A 20251-nucleotide genomic window follows, 5' to 3' on the forward strand; every position below is an offset into this window, starting at 1 on the left:
GCTATACTCTTCTAGAGACCTACGGTACACTGCCGCAAGAATGGGGGCAAGTTCCTTCACATACTCTGTGTAAAATCAAACTGGTATCCCATCAGTTCCAGTGGCCTTTCCTCTTTTAAGTGATTTTAATTGTTTTTCTATCGCTCTGTCATCTATTTCGATATCTACCATTTTGTCATCTGTCCGACAATCTAGATAAGGAACTACAGTGCAGTCTTCCTCTGTGAAACAGCTTTGGGAAAAGACATTTAGTATCTCGGCCTTTAGTCTGTCATCCTCTGTTTCAGTACCATTTTGGTCAGATAGTGTCTGGACATTTTGTTTTGATCCACCTACCGCTTTGACATAAGAACAAAATTTCTTAGAATTTTCTGCCAAGTCAGTACATAGAACTTTACTTTTGTGCCATCAGTCTACAAAGGAGATAGCTTACAAATCACTCGTGTGACTGTTTCTAGAATATTGCTCAAGTATGTGGGACCCATACCAAATAGCACTAACAAAGGTGTTGTGTGTGTACAGAGAAGGACAGCACAAATGTTCATTGGTTTGTTTGGCCCATGGTAGAGTATCACAGAGATACTGAAGGAACTTAACTGGAAGGTTCTTGAAGATAACATACACTGTCCTGAGAAAGTCAATTAACAAATTTTCAAGTATTGGCTTTAAATGATGACTCTAGGAATATACTACAACCCCCTACGTATCTCTCACATTGGAATTGTGAGGATAAAATTAGGACAATCACTGCATTCCTCCCATGCTCAAATGTGAATGGAACAAGAAGAAACCCTAATAACTGGTGCGGTGGTATGTACCCTCCGCCAATGATGTACCCTCTGCCAGTGGTTTGTAGAGTATAGATGTAGACGTAGATAATTATCAGTATTGGATGCAAGTACATGAATCTGATTCAAGTACATATTACCATTGTCATTTTAACATACATATGTCATTTTGAAGAGAAACTCTGAAAGTTTTTTTCATGTATACTGCCACAGCGTAGTTTGGTAATTCGCCGATAGTCAGTGCTAGTCACAAACATGGCGAGTTCAGGTGCAGAATGAGATTCTTTCTGTTGGAGTTTGACAAAAACAAGTGTGCTACAGCTGTTCAACAGATGTTTAGAACCAAGTACAGTAAGAAGCCACCAGCAAGGAAGGCCATTTACCACTGGCACAACCAATTTGTTATGACAGGTTGCTTGTGCCCAGCAAAGAGAAGCGGATGTTCCAGTGTGAGTGAAGTGAATGTGGAGCGTGCATGTGGAGACATTCATAAGGAGTCCAAAGAAATCAGTGAGTCATGCATACCGTGAACTTGAAATGGCTCCAATGACAGTGTGGAAAGTCCTGCAACAGAAGCTGTCTATGGAACCATTCAAATTGGAGCTAGTGCCAAAGCTCAATGATGAAGACAAAGACAAGCATTTTGAGTCTTGTTTGCAGTTGCAACAATTGAATGAGTATGGGGATGGCATTGTCGATTGCTTAATTTTTAGCGGTGAAGCCACTTTTCACACTAATGGGAAAGAGAACAGGCATAATTGTTGAATCTGGGGTACAAAGCATCCACACGAATGCACTGAATGTGAGCTTGATTCTCTAAAGGTAAATGTTTTTTGTGCCTTGCCACGTCGAAAACTGTGTGGGCCATTCTTCTTCACCAAGAGCACTGTCACTAGATATTCCTACTTGGACATGTTGCAACAATGACTGATGCCTCGAATGTAATTGGACTCTCTGTTCATCTTTCAGCACGATGGAGCTCCACTCCATTTTCATCGTGAAGTTCGCGGGTACCTGAACACAGAGCTTGTGGGCTTTCTAATAATAATGATGAAATGATGTTGGCCCTCAACTATGTACCCTCTGACTCAGAGTTGAAATATTAAAAGTTTCAGCTGGTTGCGCATTGTATAGGGGGTGGCATACTTACTTGCTGCGATACAAGCCAAATACTGCTGAGTCTACAGTATATAATATAAATAGACACATTAATTGAATGGTTGAAGGTTCCTATCACTCGTAAATTGTGAATTTTGAACGTACATAGACATTTATAAATGAAAGATTGCAATTAAATGAATTCTGCAGGCACTATTTTAATGACTTTAAATAATGAGTACGATAGCAGAAGTACCTTTGAGAAGGCTCTTTATTACTGTAAAACACTTATTGGTGTCAATGGTCCAGCAATTAAATAAAATATAAGTTGATTAACAAGGAAACAATAGACTCCTTCTGCATGTAATTACTTATGAGCAACAACATAGCTCGCAAGATATTCACTTTTAAACGCATACTACGCCTTCACTGCAAATGCCACAGAAATCTCACAAGTGCACAAGTCAGCACTAAGAAATATTTCTATCTACCTCAACCATGCGCAAACTGCTCCACTCTCCAAGTCTTTCCCGTGACTGTACGTCCATCACGCCGTACTATCCAAGACTCTTCCATGTCCTATCCTGTACTCTTCTCCCACTTCCATCCAGTCTCCACATTCACGAGTGCTGTGATTGGCTAGATCGCTCCTGCCGTGTCTACAAGCCAATGCACACTCACAAACATAATGACACACATTCGAATTACTGGATTTACATTTAAATAACTTGAAATTAAATAAATATTCCTATAGCTGGACCATCAATGTTCTCTAACACACATTATTAAATACATAAACAAATTAAATAAACATATATCAAAGGAATAGAACAGAAGTAAGCCAGTAGCCTAATTTGACCAATTTCTTCATGAATAGTATATATCGGATATAAACAAAGACATAGATGAATAAATATATTTATAAGCATGCTGCTACCATTTTTTTGTGTAACTGTGGATCTGGTGTATGTACTGCCTCTACTACGTCATGTAGCAGAGCTCCGAGAGAGAGTACGGGAAGTGACTGCCACAGTCGATGATGCCATGCTGGGATGAGTATGGCAAGAATTCAATTACTGTATTGACATCTGCGGGCTCACTCATGGTTCATATATCGAATGTTTGTAAAAAATCTTCCAGAGTTTCTCTTCAAAATGCAATATGTATGACATCTGTACAATATTTAGTTCTTGTTCAATAAATAATTGAAAGTGTTCTCAGACTTTATATACACGCTGTATATAATTACCAATTTTGTACCTACTGCACGAGCTACACAGACACATTTTATTCCTGTTCTTCCTTACATAAGAACACATCTTGAATTTACTACATATCAATCTATGTACATTTTAATTCAACATCACTTTATGCCTATTTTAAATTTTTTTTCATTTAGTATGTATTCATTAACTGAATAGAATGGACTTTCAGTAACCGATAGTAAGCAGTGCATTCGGACATGTCCAAAGGAACAGATACCATCTTCATATGGATAAGGCTTACTGGCCAATGATCTTCTTCAGTGCGGATGCACTCACATTGCTCAAACTCTTACGGGAATTGGTAGATTGACTGCCACAAGTAATGAGTATAGTGGGCAGGGCACTACAAATGTGGTGCAAGCACAGTAAGTTGGAAATGTGGATCTCACAGGGAGTGTGCCACGGATAAGTCCCTGCAGTTGCACTATCGTCTGTGTCCTCGATGGCTCACTTGGATAGAGCGTCTGCCATGTAAGCATGAGATCGTGGGTTCAAGTCCCTGTCGGTGCACACATTTTCAACTGCCCCTGTTGATATTTATCAATGCTGTAAGCAGCAAATTTCATTGTAATTTCATTCTTTGAGAGCTGCAAGATCACCTTCATATTCATATACCATACTCGTGGGCTCCACTCATCATACTTCATCCTTCTTCCAAAAATGGTTCAAATGGCTCTGAGCACTATGGGACTTAACATCTGAGGTAATCAGTCCCCTAGAACTTAGAACTACTTAAACCTAACTAACCTATGCACGCCACACACATCCATGCCCGAGGCGGGATTCGAACCTGTGACTGTAGCGGTCACGCGGTTCCGGACTGAAGTGCCTAGAACCGCTCGCCCACACTGGCCAGCCATCCTTCTTCCAGTTTCTGGTGTTTTTTCCTAATGTGAAGTCATCCCAATGTTGTGCCTCACCTATACTGTAATGAAGAACACCACCACAGAGCACTGGAACTGCTTGCTGATTGATATACATTTTCTTTTCTCATGCCTTCAACTGCCTCATTTTATTGGGCCTGCACTATTTGGTGCTATAATCATACTGACCTTATGCTGTGTGGTGTTCAACTTTCTATGCATCAATGGGAGACCTCTAGTAACATGCCTACACACTTTCATTCATTTCCACCTAGTAGTTAATGTGCTATGTTACTTTATCTTGTTCTTAAGTTTTGTGGAATAGTGTATATGATTTTTTAGTAATGAAACCAACTGTACAGTTTTACAATGACAGCTTTAGTTCTTTCCATTCTCATTCATATTTCAAATAGGCCCAAGTTTTCTTTATGAATAAATCTGCCTTATATTAATTTCAGTGAGAAACCCAATCAAGTACTATTCCGAAGGAAATACAATATTTGCTAAACATTCACGTCAACAGTGTGTTCTGTTTATGCTATGAAAATCGTAATATCAGAATGCTGTATGTGAACTATTAATTTCTTTGTTGGGCTGGGAGATAGTAAAATTTGTCAGTTTCATCCAAATAAAAACTTTATTGATTTATTTGCTGCCTGAATAGCAGCCTTTGTGTGTGCCTAAAGAAAATTGTAAGATATGTGTGTAAAATTCAGATAATACATATTATCCTAATGTCTAATAATGTTACAATAAAAATTCTAGAATAACAGAAATTCTGGGATTGAAATAATAAACAAAGTCTCATCTATAGTTCGTACACATAACAGCACAGTGACCTAATTAAATGTTGTGAGGTACTTCTCTTTTTGTGCTGTACACATTCCTAAACAAACAATCTCTAGGATACAAAAATACACCCACTTGACCAGAGTGAACCTTACTATTTTTTTTGGTTGCTACTTACAGGAATAATTGAATTGAAAGATATGAGAGACATGTGAGGAAGTCAGATTTAGAGGGCTCAGAGTGGGTAGGGATATAGTTGGTGGTATTATAGAGGAAGAGATATGTGTCTCTCACTGGAAGTTGCCATGCTATAGTGAAGAAATCTGGCCTCTGATACTACTAGGAAAGTGTCACTGGGTGATCATACAATATCTGAAACAGTTTATGAGCTACATTCAACTTCTTCACATCAAGTGAAAAGCTGAAATCAACCACCTGATTTAAAACAGAAAAATGATACCATGTCCCCTGTACCTGTACGTGTTTTTACCACAACCTTGCAAACCTCTCTATCAATAAGCTAGATTTTTAGCATGAATTTGTTCCTGAGACTCTGTTTACCATGAGATCACAAACTGAATTTTATAATTTGACAATCGTAAATCTTTTTAAAACTCTTTTTTCCTAATTTACTACCCTCTGTTTATTTATGGTGATCAAATCTCCTTTACCAGCTGACATTAGAATAATAACAGTTGATATTCTAACATCCATTATGACTCTTATTACCAAATAGTTCCACTCTATTGTACCTGAAACATGTGACAAATTGAATATAATGTAAAATAATGCTGAATTACACAATGTTTAAAAACAAATTGGCAATCAATAATCATACAGATATACAACATGTTGTATCTATACTCACTTAGTCATGTGGAGTGAATTACTCTGAAGGGCAACAGGTACAAAATCTCATCTTCAGCAAAATATAAATTCAATTTAATTGCATGGATAAAAAAATCTACTCACCAAGTGGTGGCAGACCATGGGCATAAAATAAGGTTATAATTAGGCAAGCTTTCAGAGCCAGTGGCCCTTCTCCGGGCAGTAGCTTTGAAGGGGAGGGAAGAGGGGGTGAAGGAAAAGAAGTGGAGAGGTCTAGGAAAAGGGGTAGATTTTGGAAAAGTCAGCCAGAACCATGGGTCAGTGGAGACCTACTGGACGGGATGAGAAGGAAAGACTGATTGTTGGGGATTACACTGGACGAGATTTGAAAACCTGAGAGCTTAAAGATGGAAGACTGGGTAATATGCAAAACAGAGTTTACTGCTAAAACATTGTTTATCTACATCTACATCTACATTTATACTCTGAAAACCAACGGTGTGTGGTGGAGGGCACTTTAGGTACCACTGTCATTACCTCCCTTTCCTGTTCCAGTCACGTATGGTTCGCTGGAAGAACGACTACCGGAAAGCCTCCATGCATGCTCGAATCTCTCTAATTTTACATTCGTGATCTCCTTAGGAGGTATAAGTAGGGGGAAGCAACATATTCGATACCTCATCCAGAAACACCCTCTCGAAACCTGGACAGCAAGCTACACCATGCTGCAGAGCAACTCTCTTGCAGAGTCTGCCACTTGAGTTTGCTAAACATCTTCGTAACCCTATCACGCTTACCAAATAACCCTGTGATGAAACGCACCACTCTTCTTTGGATCTTCTCTATGTCCTCTGTCAACCTGACCTAGTACGGATCCCACACTGATGAGCAATACTCAAGTATAGGTTGAACGAGTGTTTTGTAAGCCACCTCCTTTGTTGATGGACTACATTTTCTAAGGACTCTCCCAATGAATCTCAACCTGGCACCCACCTTACCAACAATTAATTTTATATGATCATTCCACTTCAAATCGTTCCATACGCATACTCCCAGATATTTTACAGAAGTAACTGCTACCAGTGTTTGTTCCGCTATCATATAACCATACAATAAAGGAGCCTTCTTTCTATGTATTCGCAATACATAACATTTGTAATTAATAATAGTGAAGAGCTAAGTGCATTTCATGTAGCAGATGTGGGAGGGCAAAAAATAGACAGGTAAGAAAGTGAAAGATGTAGAAAACCAAAGTGGAGTGAAGAAAGGAGCAGTTTCTGTGAAGAAATGCTAAGAAAGAAGAAATTGACATAAATTAAGGCCAGGTGGGTGGTGAGAACCAAGGACATGTTGCAGTACTAGTTCCCACCTGTGGAGTTCTGAGAAACCGTTGTCTGGTGGGGAGAATCCAGATGGAACGTGTGGTGAAGCAGGCACAAGGTCACAATTGTCACATTGTAGAGCATGCTGTGCAACAAGATATTGTGTGTTGCCAGTATACTCCCTCTGCCTATGCCCATGCATCCCAACTGATAATTTGGTGGTAGTCATGCCAACGTAAAAGGCCGAACAGCACTTACATAATATCTGGTATATGACATGTGTTTCGCAGGTGGTACTCCCTTTGATAGCATATGTTTTGCCTCTTACAGGGCTATTATAAGTGGTGGTAAGAATCTGCATAGGGCAACTCTTGCTGCAGGGATGGTCGCAGGGGTAGGGAGATGGGTGCAGAAGGAGTGTATGGTCTGAGAAGAGTATTGTGGAGACTGGGAGGGTGACAAAAAGCTATTCTAGGTGTGGTGGGCAAAATCTCAGGCAGAATTTATCTCATTTCAAGGCATGATTTTAGGAAGTCATGGCCCTGTCAAAGTAGCTGATTAATACAGTCCAGACCAGTATAATACTGAGTGATCAGTGGTATGCTCCAAAGATGTTTTTTGGAGGGATGAGCAGTACCGGGATTGATTACTCTGTCCCAGGAAATCGGCCCTAGGCTGGTGGGGTAATTACGACCAGTGAAGGCTGAGGTGAGAATGGTGATGTGTTCTTGAAAGAGTCTGCATCCAGACAAATATGTTTGCCTTGAATTCCAAGGTTCTATGCAAGGGAACGTTTTGACATGGAAAGGATGGCAACTGTAAAAATGTAAGTACTGTTGTTTGTTAATAGGTTTAATGAGGACAGAAGTGTGTAGCTGGTCTTCAGTGAGGATGAGATCAATATGACGATAAGTGGCACGGGATTCAGAATAGAACCACATGAAATTTAATTGGGAGAAGGTATTCAGAGATTCTCGGAATTTTAACAGGTCAACCTCACCATGAGTCCATATGGTAAAGATGTCATCAATGTATCTAAACCAAACTATAAGTTTGGAGCTGAAGACTTACGGATCCCAGGAAAGTCCTCTACAAGCAACCAAACCTTTCCATGGGTTGCTTGAAGAGGGCTCTCCAGGGATCCATAAGACTTCCACTTATAGTTTGGTTTAGATACATTGATGACATCTTTACCATATGGACTCATGGTGAGGCTGACCTGTTAAAATTCCTGGAATCTCCAAATACTTTCTCCCCATTAAATTTAACATGGTTCTATTCTGAATCACTTGGCACATTCCTTCAAAGGAAGAGCCACCTGTGAAATGACACGTTATATACCAGCTGTTATGCAAATGCCGTTTGGCCTTTTTCATTGGCTTGACTACCATCAAATTATCAGTTAGGATGAATGGGCACATTGGCTTGACTACCATCAAATTATCAGTTAGGATGAATGGGCATATGCAGAGGGTGTATACTGTTAACACACAACATCCTGTTGCAGAGCATGCTCTACAATGTGACAATCATGACCTCAGTCCCTGTCCCGCCACACACGCTATCTGAATTCTTCCGCCAGACATTGGTTTCTCAGAACTCTGCAGATGGGAACTAGTGCGAGATTGAAGATTTTTTAGTAAACAAAACACAGCAAGGTGTTCTCAATGGAGAGACGTCTACAGACGTTAAAGTAACCTCTGGTGTGCCACTGGGGAGTGTTATGGGACCATTGCTTTTCACAATATATATAAATGACCTAGTAGATAGTGTCGGAAGTTCCATGCGGCTTTTCATGGATGATACTGTAGTATACTGAAAAGGTGCAGCATTAGAAAATTGTAGCAAAATGCAGGAAGATCTGCAGCGGATAGGCACTTGGTGGAGGGAGTGGCAACTGACCCTTAACATAGACAAATGTGATGTATTGCGAATACATAGAAAGAAGGATCCTTTATTGTATGATTATATGATAGCGGAACAAACACTGGTAGCAGTTACTTCTGTAAAATATCTGGGAGTAAGCGTGCGGAACAATTTGAAGTGGAATGATCATATAAAATTAATAGTTGGTAAGGTTGTGGGGCGGCAGGTGGAATAATTGATATAAACTGTTTTGTATCTTCCCGGCCGATTAGCAACATATGTGGGGCAACGGGTTGAATAATTGTTATAGAATGTTCCTATTATTTATTTAATGCTGTTGTTTGCCGTTCTCAACACTGGCTCTCTAACTACAATATTGGCAACGAGAAAGTGATTAGCAAAACGTGAAGCCTGTAATTAGAATTCCTAGTGCCCACTTCATCTGAGAAATACATTTATAGCTACAGCTTATAGCTCTGAGGAATTAGGAGATTGTCTGGTATTCATAATCAAAAACCGTTCTCTCTAAAATGTTTACTATATTCTGAAAGTCACAGACCAAAAAGAATCCACACAATCTAACTACCAGAGCAGTTCAGAGTCTAATGCGCTGATGCAACTATAACTGTTCAAATTAAATGTTTAAGTGAATGCTCACCATAATTTGATGATAATGTTCATTAAATGCCACGCTAAATAACGGTAGAATGTCTGTCCCGTGGCGGCACGTGAAAATACGACATACACAAACTGAAGATAGATCATTAAAGTTATCCCAGAATTAACACTTCACTTGAAAACGATTTCATGGTTACACGTATCCCGAGTAACTTATTACGGCATCCGAGGCTGTTTATAGCAAATACCGACGCGACGCGACGCGACGCGACTCCCGGCACAGGTGGTGCGCTGATCAGCGTCTAGAGAGAACTGGGGCCTTCCTTCTCACGCAGTGTTCTTATATATAAAGCTGCGGTGCGGACGGCTAAGGGAACGCCTGATCAAATTCGCTCTCCCGACTAGCCGCTGGGCTAGTAATGCACCACTTTAAGTTATTGAATAAATCATTGCTTCCTATGCTGATGGCCGATGAAGCTCTCAATTTAAATGGGCAATCAGCACACAGATAAGTAATCATAATAAAAGTCTGACGTGGCTAAGTCAAATGTTTTGGGCGAGAGAATAAATTTAATTACACTACACGCAGTAGACAAGCTCTGAACTTGCTCTTTGGAGATACGCTATAGCTATAGTTTTATATTTGTTCTGTTGAAACTTCTCACATCTTTATGATTATAGCGGATCTCCCTTCTACTTAAATTTAAACATCCTAGCTTTATTTATTTGCCTACTTAATCTATCTTGCTTCCTTAATTTTTAAGACAAAAACCAGAAAATCATGAATTTCAACTAAAATTTTAATTTGTGAGATCCAGAATACTGTTCCTACTAATTTATTATGAAAAAGGAATCTAAATATAAATTTTTTTAAGTTTCTAGCTCTTTTCTGTTGTGCCAATGATTTTTACAGAAAAACGTGCAAATTTCGAAAATGGTTAAAGTTATTGAACTGATATTCAACACATATTGATTTAGTATTACTCCTGACATGCTAGAAACGTTTCAGGTTATTTACTTGATTTTTAAAGTATTGCGCAACATTTATGATGTCAGAGCTAGTTACAGCGGACTAGGCTGGTACACAACGGAAAGACTGATGTGAATTTTATACGGCGTGAGTAGGCTGCTTCCGTACAAGGTGGGTACCAGGTTGAGATTCATTGGGAGAGTCCTTAGAAAATGTAGTCCATCAACAAAGGAGGTGGCTTACAAAACACTCGTTCAACCTATACTTGAGTATTGCTCATCAGTATGGGATCTGTACCAGATCGGGTTGACGGAGGAGATAAAGAAGATCCAAAGAAGAGTGGCGCATTTCATCACAGGGTTATTTGGTAAGTGTGATAGCGTTACAGAGATGTTTAGCAAACTCAAGTGGCAGACTCTGCAAGAGAGGTGCTCTGCATCATGGTGTAGCTTGCTGTCCAGGTTTCGAGAGGGTGCGTTTCTGGATGAGGTATCGAATATATTGCTTCCCCCTACTTATACCTCCCGAGGAGATCATGAATGTAAAATTAAAGAGATTTGAGTGCGCACGGAGGCTTTCCGGCAGTCGTTCGTCCTGCGAACCACACGCGACTGGAACACGAAAGGGAGGTAATGACAGTGGCATGTAAAGTGCCTTCTGCCACACACCGTTGGGTGGCTTGCGAAGTATAAATCTAGATGTAGATGTTGATGTAGAACATGTCCTTGGTTCTTGCCACTGACTTGGCCTTAATTTATGTTAATTTCTTCTGTTTCAGCATTTCAGTAACTAATTCTTCATTCTGTTTTAGTTTTCTATGTCTTTCATTTTCTTACCTGCATGTTACCATGTCTTCCAGCTTGAAACACTCATGTCTTCCAATCTTGTCCAGTGCAGTCCACAACAGTCAGTCTTTCCTTCTCATCCCATCCGATAAGTCTCCCCTGATAAGCAGTCTGGGGTGACTTTTCCGAAATCTACCCATTTCCCTAGACCTCTCCAATCCTTTTCCTTCTCCCCCTCTTCCTTCTCCTTCAACCATTTTGCTAGAAGAAGGAACCACTGGCTCCAAAAGATTGCCTAATTGTAACATTCTCTTATGTGCATGTTCTGCCGCTGCTTGGTGAGTAGATTTTTTCTATATACTTACATTATACTGTCAAAATTGATTGTTTTCATTGTTATAAAAATATAAATTCAGTAATTTACATTACATTTCATACAAAAATTAATTTGTATGATAATAATGTCAATAGTACTGTCCCCCTGACATTTAAAAATGTCTTTTGGTGTATAAAACATCTTTTATTGCCCGATGACTTTCCACAGAAGAGAACATAGTTCTGACTGATCTAGTGCCGCCAATCACATTTCGCTTGATTGGATGCCACATTTTCTAAAGATTCACTTTCTTTGTCTTTATAGTTGTTTTCTCAGCTGCTTTCTGCAGCCCAATACGGTTGAGCAGTATTGATAATATAAACTTTTAAGGACATTTTCCAACTTCAAGATCAAGAAAGTGCTCTGATCCTTTTTAGGTTGCTCATCCACAGCCTTGTTAGGTGCCTTTTGCTAACACATTGAATCTGTCACAGTCAGCTGTCATGATTCAGTTGTGCTATATAAAAAAAAAAAAAAATAATAATGGCTTAGCCTTAACTATCTTCAAATCTCTTTCTCTCCTGCTCTCTCCACACACACACACACACACACACACACACACACACACACACACACCTTAGTATTTTACATTCAGAAATTCTTTTGTGGAATAGAAGGTCTTGTCAAGCAGGTAAGCCTTCATTTTGTGTTTGAAGTTATTATATTATTGAATGTTACTGTTGTTTTCAAACTGTGTTTGATTGTTAACAACAAATTTCAGAAGGGATTGAATGTACTGCTGTTTTCAGTATGCCAAACTGTTTACAGAACTGTCCAGATGTACTAGAGGGAAGACCACATTCTATCAATATTACCTCACTTACATTCAGCAAACACTTTCTTCCTCAGTGATCAGTTACCCCACAGTATGGTGCCATAAGGCATTAATGATAAATTAACTTCAAGACATTTTCACTTCCAAAATCTGATATTAGCTGTAACACATTAAAGTTACAGAGCTTAAATGTTTAAGAATAGCTGTAAATTGTGACTTCCAGTTCAGGTTCATGTCAATATTAACACCTAAGAATTTAGAATAGTCTATTTCATTTATTAGTTTATGCTCATGCAGAATTTCTGAAAGTGGTGTCAAGCTTTATGTAGTACAGAATCACATATATTATGTTTTATCTAACTACAGTGATGGTCCATTTACAAAGAAACAATTGTTAATTTTCAAGAAATTTTGCCCTATTTGGTTTGATTATTGTACTTGCATCATAAGCGAAGAAAACTTTTTATGATGCTTAGATATATGATAGCAGATCACTTATATATATCAAGAACAAGAGAAGACTCAGTATTGATCCCTGTGTGGCCACCTCTCAAAAGGTTTGGTGTATAAATCTATTGATAGCATTGGTGGGTGCCTACTTTGTTTCATTTTCATACCAGTAGTAATTTCTTTGTGAAATCAGTAGTAATTTCTCTGCAGGTATAAGACTAAACTGTTGGTGGAAAGCAAACCTATAATATATGAGATGCACTTTGCAAACTGTTCTGTGAATGAGCTCTAGAACGCATTTGCTTTTATTAGGATATTCTTTTGTTTAGGAATTTAATGTTGTGTTGGTAAGTACACACATCAAAAAAGTTTTGTATCACCTCAGTTCCGAAAGTTCTGGAACCTGTACAGAAAATTGGAATAGAGATCAACATAAACGTCGTTTCCTACCTTTCTATTGCTCATGAAAACCACACATTGCATGTTGTGCCACCATACAGCAAGACCTTCACAGGTGGTGGTCCAGATAGCTGTACACACCAGTACCTCTAATACCCAGTAGCACGTCCTCTTGATTGATGCATGCCTGTATTTGTCATGGCATACTGTCCAAAAGTTCATCAAGAAACTGTTGGTCCAGATTGTCCCACTCCTGATTGTCCCACTCCTCAATGGTGATTCGGAGTAGATCCCTCAGAGTGGTTGGTGGATCATGTCATCCATAAACAGCCCTTTTCAATCCATCCCAAGCATGTTTGATAGGGTTCATGTCTGGAGAACATCCTGGCCACTCTAGTCAAGCGATGTCATTATCCTGAAGTAAATTATTCACAAGATGTGTATGATGGGGGCATGAATTATTGTGCATGAAGACGAATGCCTCGCCAATATACTGCCGATATGGGTGCACTATCAGTTGGAGGATGGCATTCACTTATCGTACAGCCTTTATGGTGCCTTCCGTGACCACCAGCGGCATATGTCAGCCCCACATAATGCCACCCCAAAACAGCAGGCAGGAAACCTGCACCTTGCTGCACCCACTGGACAGTGTGTCTAAGGTGTTCAGCCTGACCGGTTGCCTCTAAACACGTCACCGATGATTGTCTGGTTGAAGGCATATGCGACACTCATCAGTGAAGAGAACATGATGCTAGTTCTGAGCTGCCCATTCGGCATGTTGTTGGGCCTATCTGTACCACACAGAATTGTGTCATGGTTGCAAAGATGGACCTCGTCATGGACGTCAGGAGTGAAGTTGCACATTATGCTGCCTATTGCGCACAGTATGAGTCATAACATGATGTCCTGTGGCTGCACAAAAAGCATTACTCAACATGGTTGCATTGCGGTTAGGGTTCCTCCAAGTCATAATCAATAGGTAGCATGCATCCACTGCAGTAGTAGTGCTCTGGCGGCCTGAGCAAGGCATGGCATCAACAGTTCCTGTCTCTATGTATCTCTTCCATGTCCGAACAACATTGCTTTGGTTCACGCTGAGATGCCCAGACAGTTCCCTTGTTGAGACCCCTTCTGGCACAAAGTAACAATGCAGACAGAATCAAACTGCATTATTGACCATCTAGGCATGGTTGAACTACAGAAACGCAAGCCCTGTACCTCCTTCCTGGTGGAATGACGAGCTGGTAGGCTGTGGGACCCCCTCCGTCTAATAGGGGCTGTTCGTGCATGGTTTTTTACATCTTTGGGTGGGTTTAGTGACGTTTCTGAACAGTCAAAGGGCCTGTGTGTGTGATACAGTATCCACAGTCAATGTCTATCTTCAGGAGTTCTGGGAACCAGGCTGATGCAAAACGTTTTTTGATGTGTGTATTTCAGGTGAGTTTCTTAATTGCTTAATATTATGGTATTCTGTCTGGTGTACTGCAGTTTTCTCCTTACAATTTTGTGAAAGGTGTTGTTCTTATTTGGAAGGATTTTTTTATTTGTCACTTATTTTATTTGTTCAATATTTATGGCATTAGCCCAGATTCCACAAGAAATAAGCAAGGGATTGACCAATACATTTAGTATTCTTGAAGACGAAGTTCTGGCATTTCTTTACAATGAAAACGAAAGAGGAATTTTTGTGCTAAGACTTGAATGTTATTTCTCCTAGATAAGAATCCTGCATATCATAATTGAACTAACTTGCTCAGTATAGTCTTGCTCTGGTGATAAATGGACTGCATGCCTAAAGGCGAATGCAACACCAGAAACATCCATCTCACATTCTGTTTCACCATCATATGTTCTAGCATCTTGTCAAGTTTTAGTGAACAAGAAGTTCAGTGTGCAACTCTCACACATCTCAGTATCTACGTTCTCTCTCTTCTTTTATCAGTTACACAACTATCTGGTTATTACACCATAATTTTTGTCACTGTTGGAGCATCATTTCATCTTACTATTCTGTATTTATGCCTTTTTGTTTCACTGGTCTTTTTCTTGCTTCTTTATGAATCTTACTTGTCTTCTTATTAAGAGACACAGTTCATTCCTTTTTTTGTGCTGTTTGCATATTTTCTACATTGTGGCTCACAAGTTATTCGATATATCATTTTGTTTACTCTTGTGATGGATTGTCCACCCTCTCTTTTGTTTCAAGATTTAGCATAATTTCTTGTATTTTTGTAGGATAAACAAATGTGTAATCTCATAAAAGAAAGGACATAAGGATGCATTATAATTTAATGATGAACACTGAATGCTTTAAATGAGCTACCAAGTAATATAATACACATTATTTTAGAACTGATTTTTCTTTGTATGTGCCTCAACAGCTAACATTTTCTCACCATAGCCTTTCACACCTCCAACCTCTGTTCATAAATTCCTATATTAACCTCCCTTCCAGAATTTCTGCCAGTCATACTGTGGCCAGTGAGTGAATTCAAGAAGTCACCTATGTGCAGAACACTGGCCATATCAGTTCCTAAGCCTGTGGGAAGCAGTTAGCCTAAAGAAAAATTTTATATGTTATGTTCATCACTTGAAATTAGTCCTATATAATAAGTGAACATCCTCTCTCTCTCTCTCTCTCTCTCTCTCTCTCTCTCTCTCTCTCTCTCTCCCCCTCTCATGCACATACACACACGCACACACGCTCTTCTCTCACTAAAAAGGACTTTAAGAAGAAAAGAAAAAGTAATTGTTGGATACTATTTGTAAAAGTGCCATGTGAGAACAGCTGGACATTGTTTCAAAATTTGATTTTTGTGGAAAATGACTACCAATTTGCTTCTGTGTGCCATGAATTCACACACTGCAAAGTGGATGGTTGCTGCCTTATGACAATATACAAATTTTGGGGCATGCAATGGTCCCACTCAATGTTTAATTATTATGCCTCCTCGTGGTATAGCTTCTTAACTTCTAATCACAAAAATGTTCAAAAATATTTAAATTCATGTCGACAGTAGTTGACACTTTTGGTAAAGTTAAATTAGCATGTTTTAAATATAACGTAGAAATCATCTCTCCGGGACAACTCCTTCTGTTCCTTGGAAACTTTGTATTAAAAAATTGGGTGCTAGGAAAAAAAAAAAAACTTTTTTTTAAGTGTAGTTGGATGAGTAGGACTAAAACTAATAATTTCACTAAGTTTAATGCTAAACATGTATACATTTCTTGTAAACTGACTCATTTCACATTATTTCAATAAAAGAATCATACAAATGATCTATGGAATGTGTAACTAACTAACTAGATAATTGTAGAAAGAACATCACTACCATGTGTGATCCATGATCACATATGATAAAAATTCTAACATTGATACAAAAAATAGTTGCTTCAGTGCTGCTTGTGAAAAATTATGACCAGTAATGAAAGAGAAATACAAATCATTGGCAATCACTTCTCTCATAACTGTAAACATGGAACATGTGTAATATTGAACTGTTGCAAAAGTACGATGATTTTTCCATTTCTTAACGATAAGAGTATGAAGTATCTCGAAAAAAATCCTTATGAACTCCTAATTTGAAAGGTCTAAGGATATGCAATATGTCAACATAAGTTTAATCAATGTTATGAAAGTCTTACAACTGAATGTTTCAGCTTTAATGATCTATTTGCTCAATTTGTTAACAGATACGCACCTTAATTCTCATCCTCCATCACCACTCGAACCTCCTACTCCAACTGATCACAATGAAGACTCCACAGTGAGGAAGCTTCAAGCATTTTTTAACCAAAGTGAACACAGTCGCCATGAAGTTAGTATTCGTCTGAATCTGGAGGGCATACAGCTTCGTCTCTTCAGTGATATGGATGAAGTAAGAATGGAACATTCATTACATTTCTTGTTCAAATACTTCTTCTGTCAGTATTCAGCATAAACTTTTCCCAAGTGCTACATACGCATTTTCTCATTAATAAAAAACCTATTTAGTTGTTTTCAGGCAAGACAAGGTCTAATAATATGAAAATTATCCTTTTGAGTGTTTAATAACAAAACAATTCTGTGAATAATTCCTAGGAACATACTCCATAGCCATATTTTAATGGGAATGTATTACATTGTTACTGATAATCAGACAAGAGCTGCTAAGTATTATGTTCATATATGAATGCATTTTATGTGCTTAATTTAATTGGTGGCAAAGGGATGGACTAGGCCACTCCCACTCCCAACCCCTTGCCAGAGGGACTATGTTCCTATGGTAGACCATGGTGCAAGGACTGCCCAAACCATCCACCCAGCACCACCTGCTCCAGTTTTGTCACAGGCTTAGACTACCCCGTGAAAGCAGGCTTGTCATATACCAACTCTGTTGCAAACCCTGAACGGCTTTTTATGTTGGTATGACTACCAACCATCTCTTCAGCAGGATGAATGGTCACTAGCAAAATATTGAAAAGAACTAAGTAGACCACCTGGTGGCATAACCTAACAAAGGTGACCACCCAGTGGCACAACATGCAGCTGAGCATGGCATCCTGGGCCAACTGGATGCTTCCTTCCACCACCTACTTCTCTTAACTATGTAGATGGGAGTTATCTTTACAACACATCCTCTGCTTCTGTAATCATCCTGGTCTCAGTCTCTGGTAACAATCTGGCCTCACACCCTCCATTGAACAGTTTCCCCTTCCTCTGTCCAGTCACCACCTTCGAATTCACATCCAAGCAATAGAAAATCATTCAGTATTTCTACCATATTAAGACTATCACAAACATGCCACATTTTATGGTTTATCCATAAAATTTACAGAAATTGGAGCCTTTTATTGTTTTATGGATGGATGGTGTCATTTTATGACTTTGTGGACAAAAATCTGAAATATTAACATTCAGTAATCACCCACTTCCATGCAATCGATTGTTTGCATGGGTCAAAGGCAAGTCTATGATAGTCAATAACTCACTCTTTGATATGATTGGTATTTTTAACTGTCATCATTTGAATTGAATTTAAAGTAGGATAACAGCTCTTCTGTGTCAACATGCCCTGCTCTGCAAATTCTTTGTTCCACTCCATTTGCTGGTTATGATTTAACCCATATTCTTTAACCTCGTGTGGAATAATTACATTCATTCTACTGTGTGTGTGTGTGTTTTTACCATGTGCATATTCTTTATTCATGAAGTTCACTTCGTGTTCATTTAATGGTTTAAGACTGTGTGCTTTGACATGTTTCAATGAAGTGTTTAACTGCCTTCAGTATTTATATTATAATTTTATGTGACATTCAGTAATCCAGGTTCCTTTTGATGTTTCAGTACATTTGGTCTCAGACATTTTCATACGCTATATTCCTACTGTAGGATTCATGAATAAATCCAACAAGAAACTGTACTTCCATATATTTAAAGAATCCTATTCTGTTGATTTTCTGTGCATACTAAAATCAAGAAAGGGAGAAAAATTTACCTTTTTCATGGTATGTGGGTGTGATGTTAATATTCCACATGGTGGAAGAAACAATTTAAATAATCATGTGAAGTGTGGTAATCATGTATGTTATGCTAAATCAAAGGAAGATAACAAGAAAATCAACACCTTTTCTGCCAAGTCTGGAAAATTTGACAGTGATGTAATCAGGGCCAAGTCTGGAAAATTTGACAGTGATGTAATCAGGGCCAAGTCTCTGTTTACTTCCTTTTTGGTGGAACACAATGCGCCCTTAAGTGCAGCTGATCATGCAGGTGTTTTCCTTAAGAACACGTTTCCTACATCAGAAGTTGCAAAGAAATGTAGCTGTGGTTGCACAAAAACGACATACATTCTAAATAAAAAGGCAGAAAATGCATCATCCAAAGTTGTTAATTGCCTTCAGAATGGACCATCTGCTTTGGCAATGGATGGAATCAATGTTGCAAATGGCAAGCTGTATCCTTTTCTTGTTACATTCTGTGATATTCTACAGGAAAAAGTAGAGAGCACTGTGCTATCAGTACCAGCATTACACAGGGACTAAACAGGGTGAAACATAGGTAACCTGATGTTATCACAGCCGAATTCTCATAACATACTAACTGAAAACTGTGTGGCTTTCTGCTCTGACAATGCTCTTGTTATGATAAGACACAAAAATGGTGTTTCATCAATGCTGAAGGAAGTTCAACCAGGTACTGCCTTCATAGGTTGCATTTGACACCTGATTAACCCAGCAGTGAAAAAGGTGCTGGAAGATTTTCACTTAAAGTGAATGAGATCCTTGTTGATATATTTTATTTCTTAGAGAAGAGTGTCAAAAGAAAAGAATGCCTTCAGAAATTTCAGTACTTGCACAATAAAGAGCCAAAAAAATTCTGATGCATGTATGTACTAGGTGGTTATCTTCAGGCAGGTATTTGGATAGACTGCTGGACCAATGGGATCTGCTTCTTTTTTTCTTCAAGGAGGATGTGACATTATGTTCCCAAAACATTTCCATGAGCTTGACATCTTTCAGAACACCTAGAGTTGCACAAAGTGGATCCAAAGAGTATCAGAAGAAGATGTTCCTGTCCTCAAACTTGAACAAGGCCTTTTGCACTTTCCTTCATGCGCCTATTCCTGTATTTGACAAATTGAATGTTGCACTTCAGATTTCTTCCTCACAAATTCACTTTTTATTAGGACTTCTAATGGATTTGCTAAAGCAGTTGTTTACCAAGTTTGTTAAGCCCAAATTGGTCAAAAGCTCATTGTCACTTGAAGTTGAGTACAACTAGATTCAAAATGAGAGAAGTGATGATGGGTTTGTTATTGGCATTCAGACTTCGAACTTAGTTGATGATCTGAAGGATACAGATAAGTCTCTTTTATTTTTATCAGGGAGAAACTACTGTTTGTACTTCCTGAAACAACATCATCAACAAGTTACAACTCAAGGATGATGTGTTATCCATGCACAAGCTGCTAGGTGAGACAAATTTGAAGATGAACAATTTTCTTCTATTAATTTTCCTTGGAACAGTTTCCTATCATGTTATGCAAGAAAGAGAATGAAACTACAGATGAGGTG

General features: G+C 38.8%; 1 protein-coding gene across 1 annotated transcript in view; it reads left to right on the forward strand.

Moving 5' to 3' along the window:
- LOC126248619 (intermembrane lipid transfer protein VPS13A-like) overlaps nt 1–20251 on the forward strand; it is a 764418-nt gene that overhangs the window by 312207 nt on the left and 431960 nt on the right. The window contains exon 26 of the mRNA XM_049949782.1: nt 16889–17073. Within this exon, the coding sequence (XP_049805739.1) occupies nt 16889–17073 (185 nt within the window). The remainder of the gene's footprint in view (nt 1–16888; nt 17074–20251) is intronic.

The sequence above is a fragment of the Schistocerca nitens genome, chromosome 3, assembly GCF_023898315.1.
Source record: "Schistocerca nitens isolate TAMUIC-IGC-003100 chromosome 3, iqSchNite1.1, whole genome shotgun sequence".
In the NCBI taxonomy this organism is placed as follows: Eukaryota; Metazoa; Arthropoda; class Insecta; order Orthoptera; family Acrididae; genus Schistocerca; species Schistocerca nitens.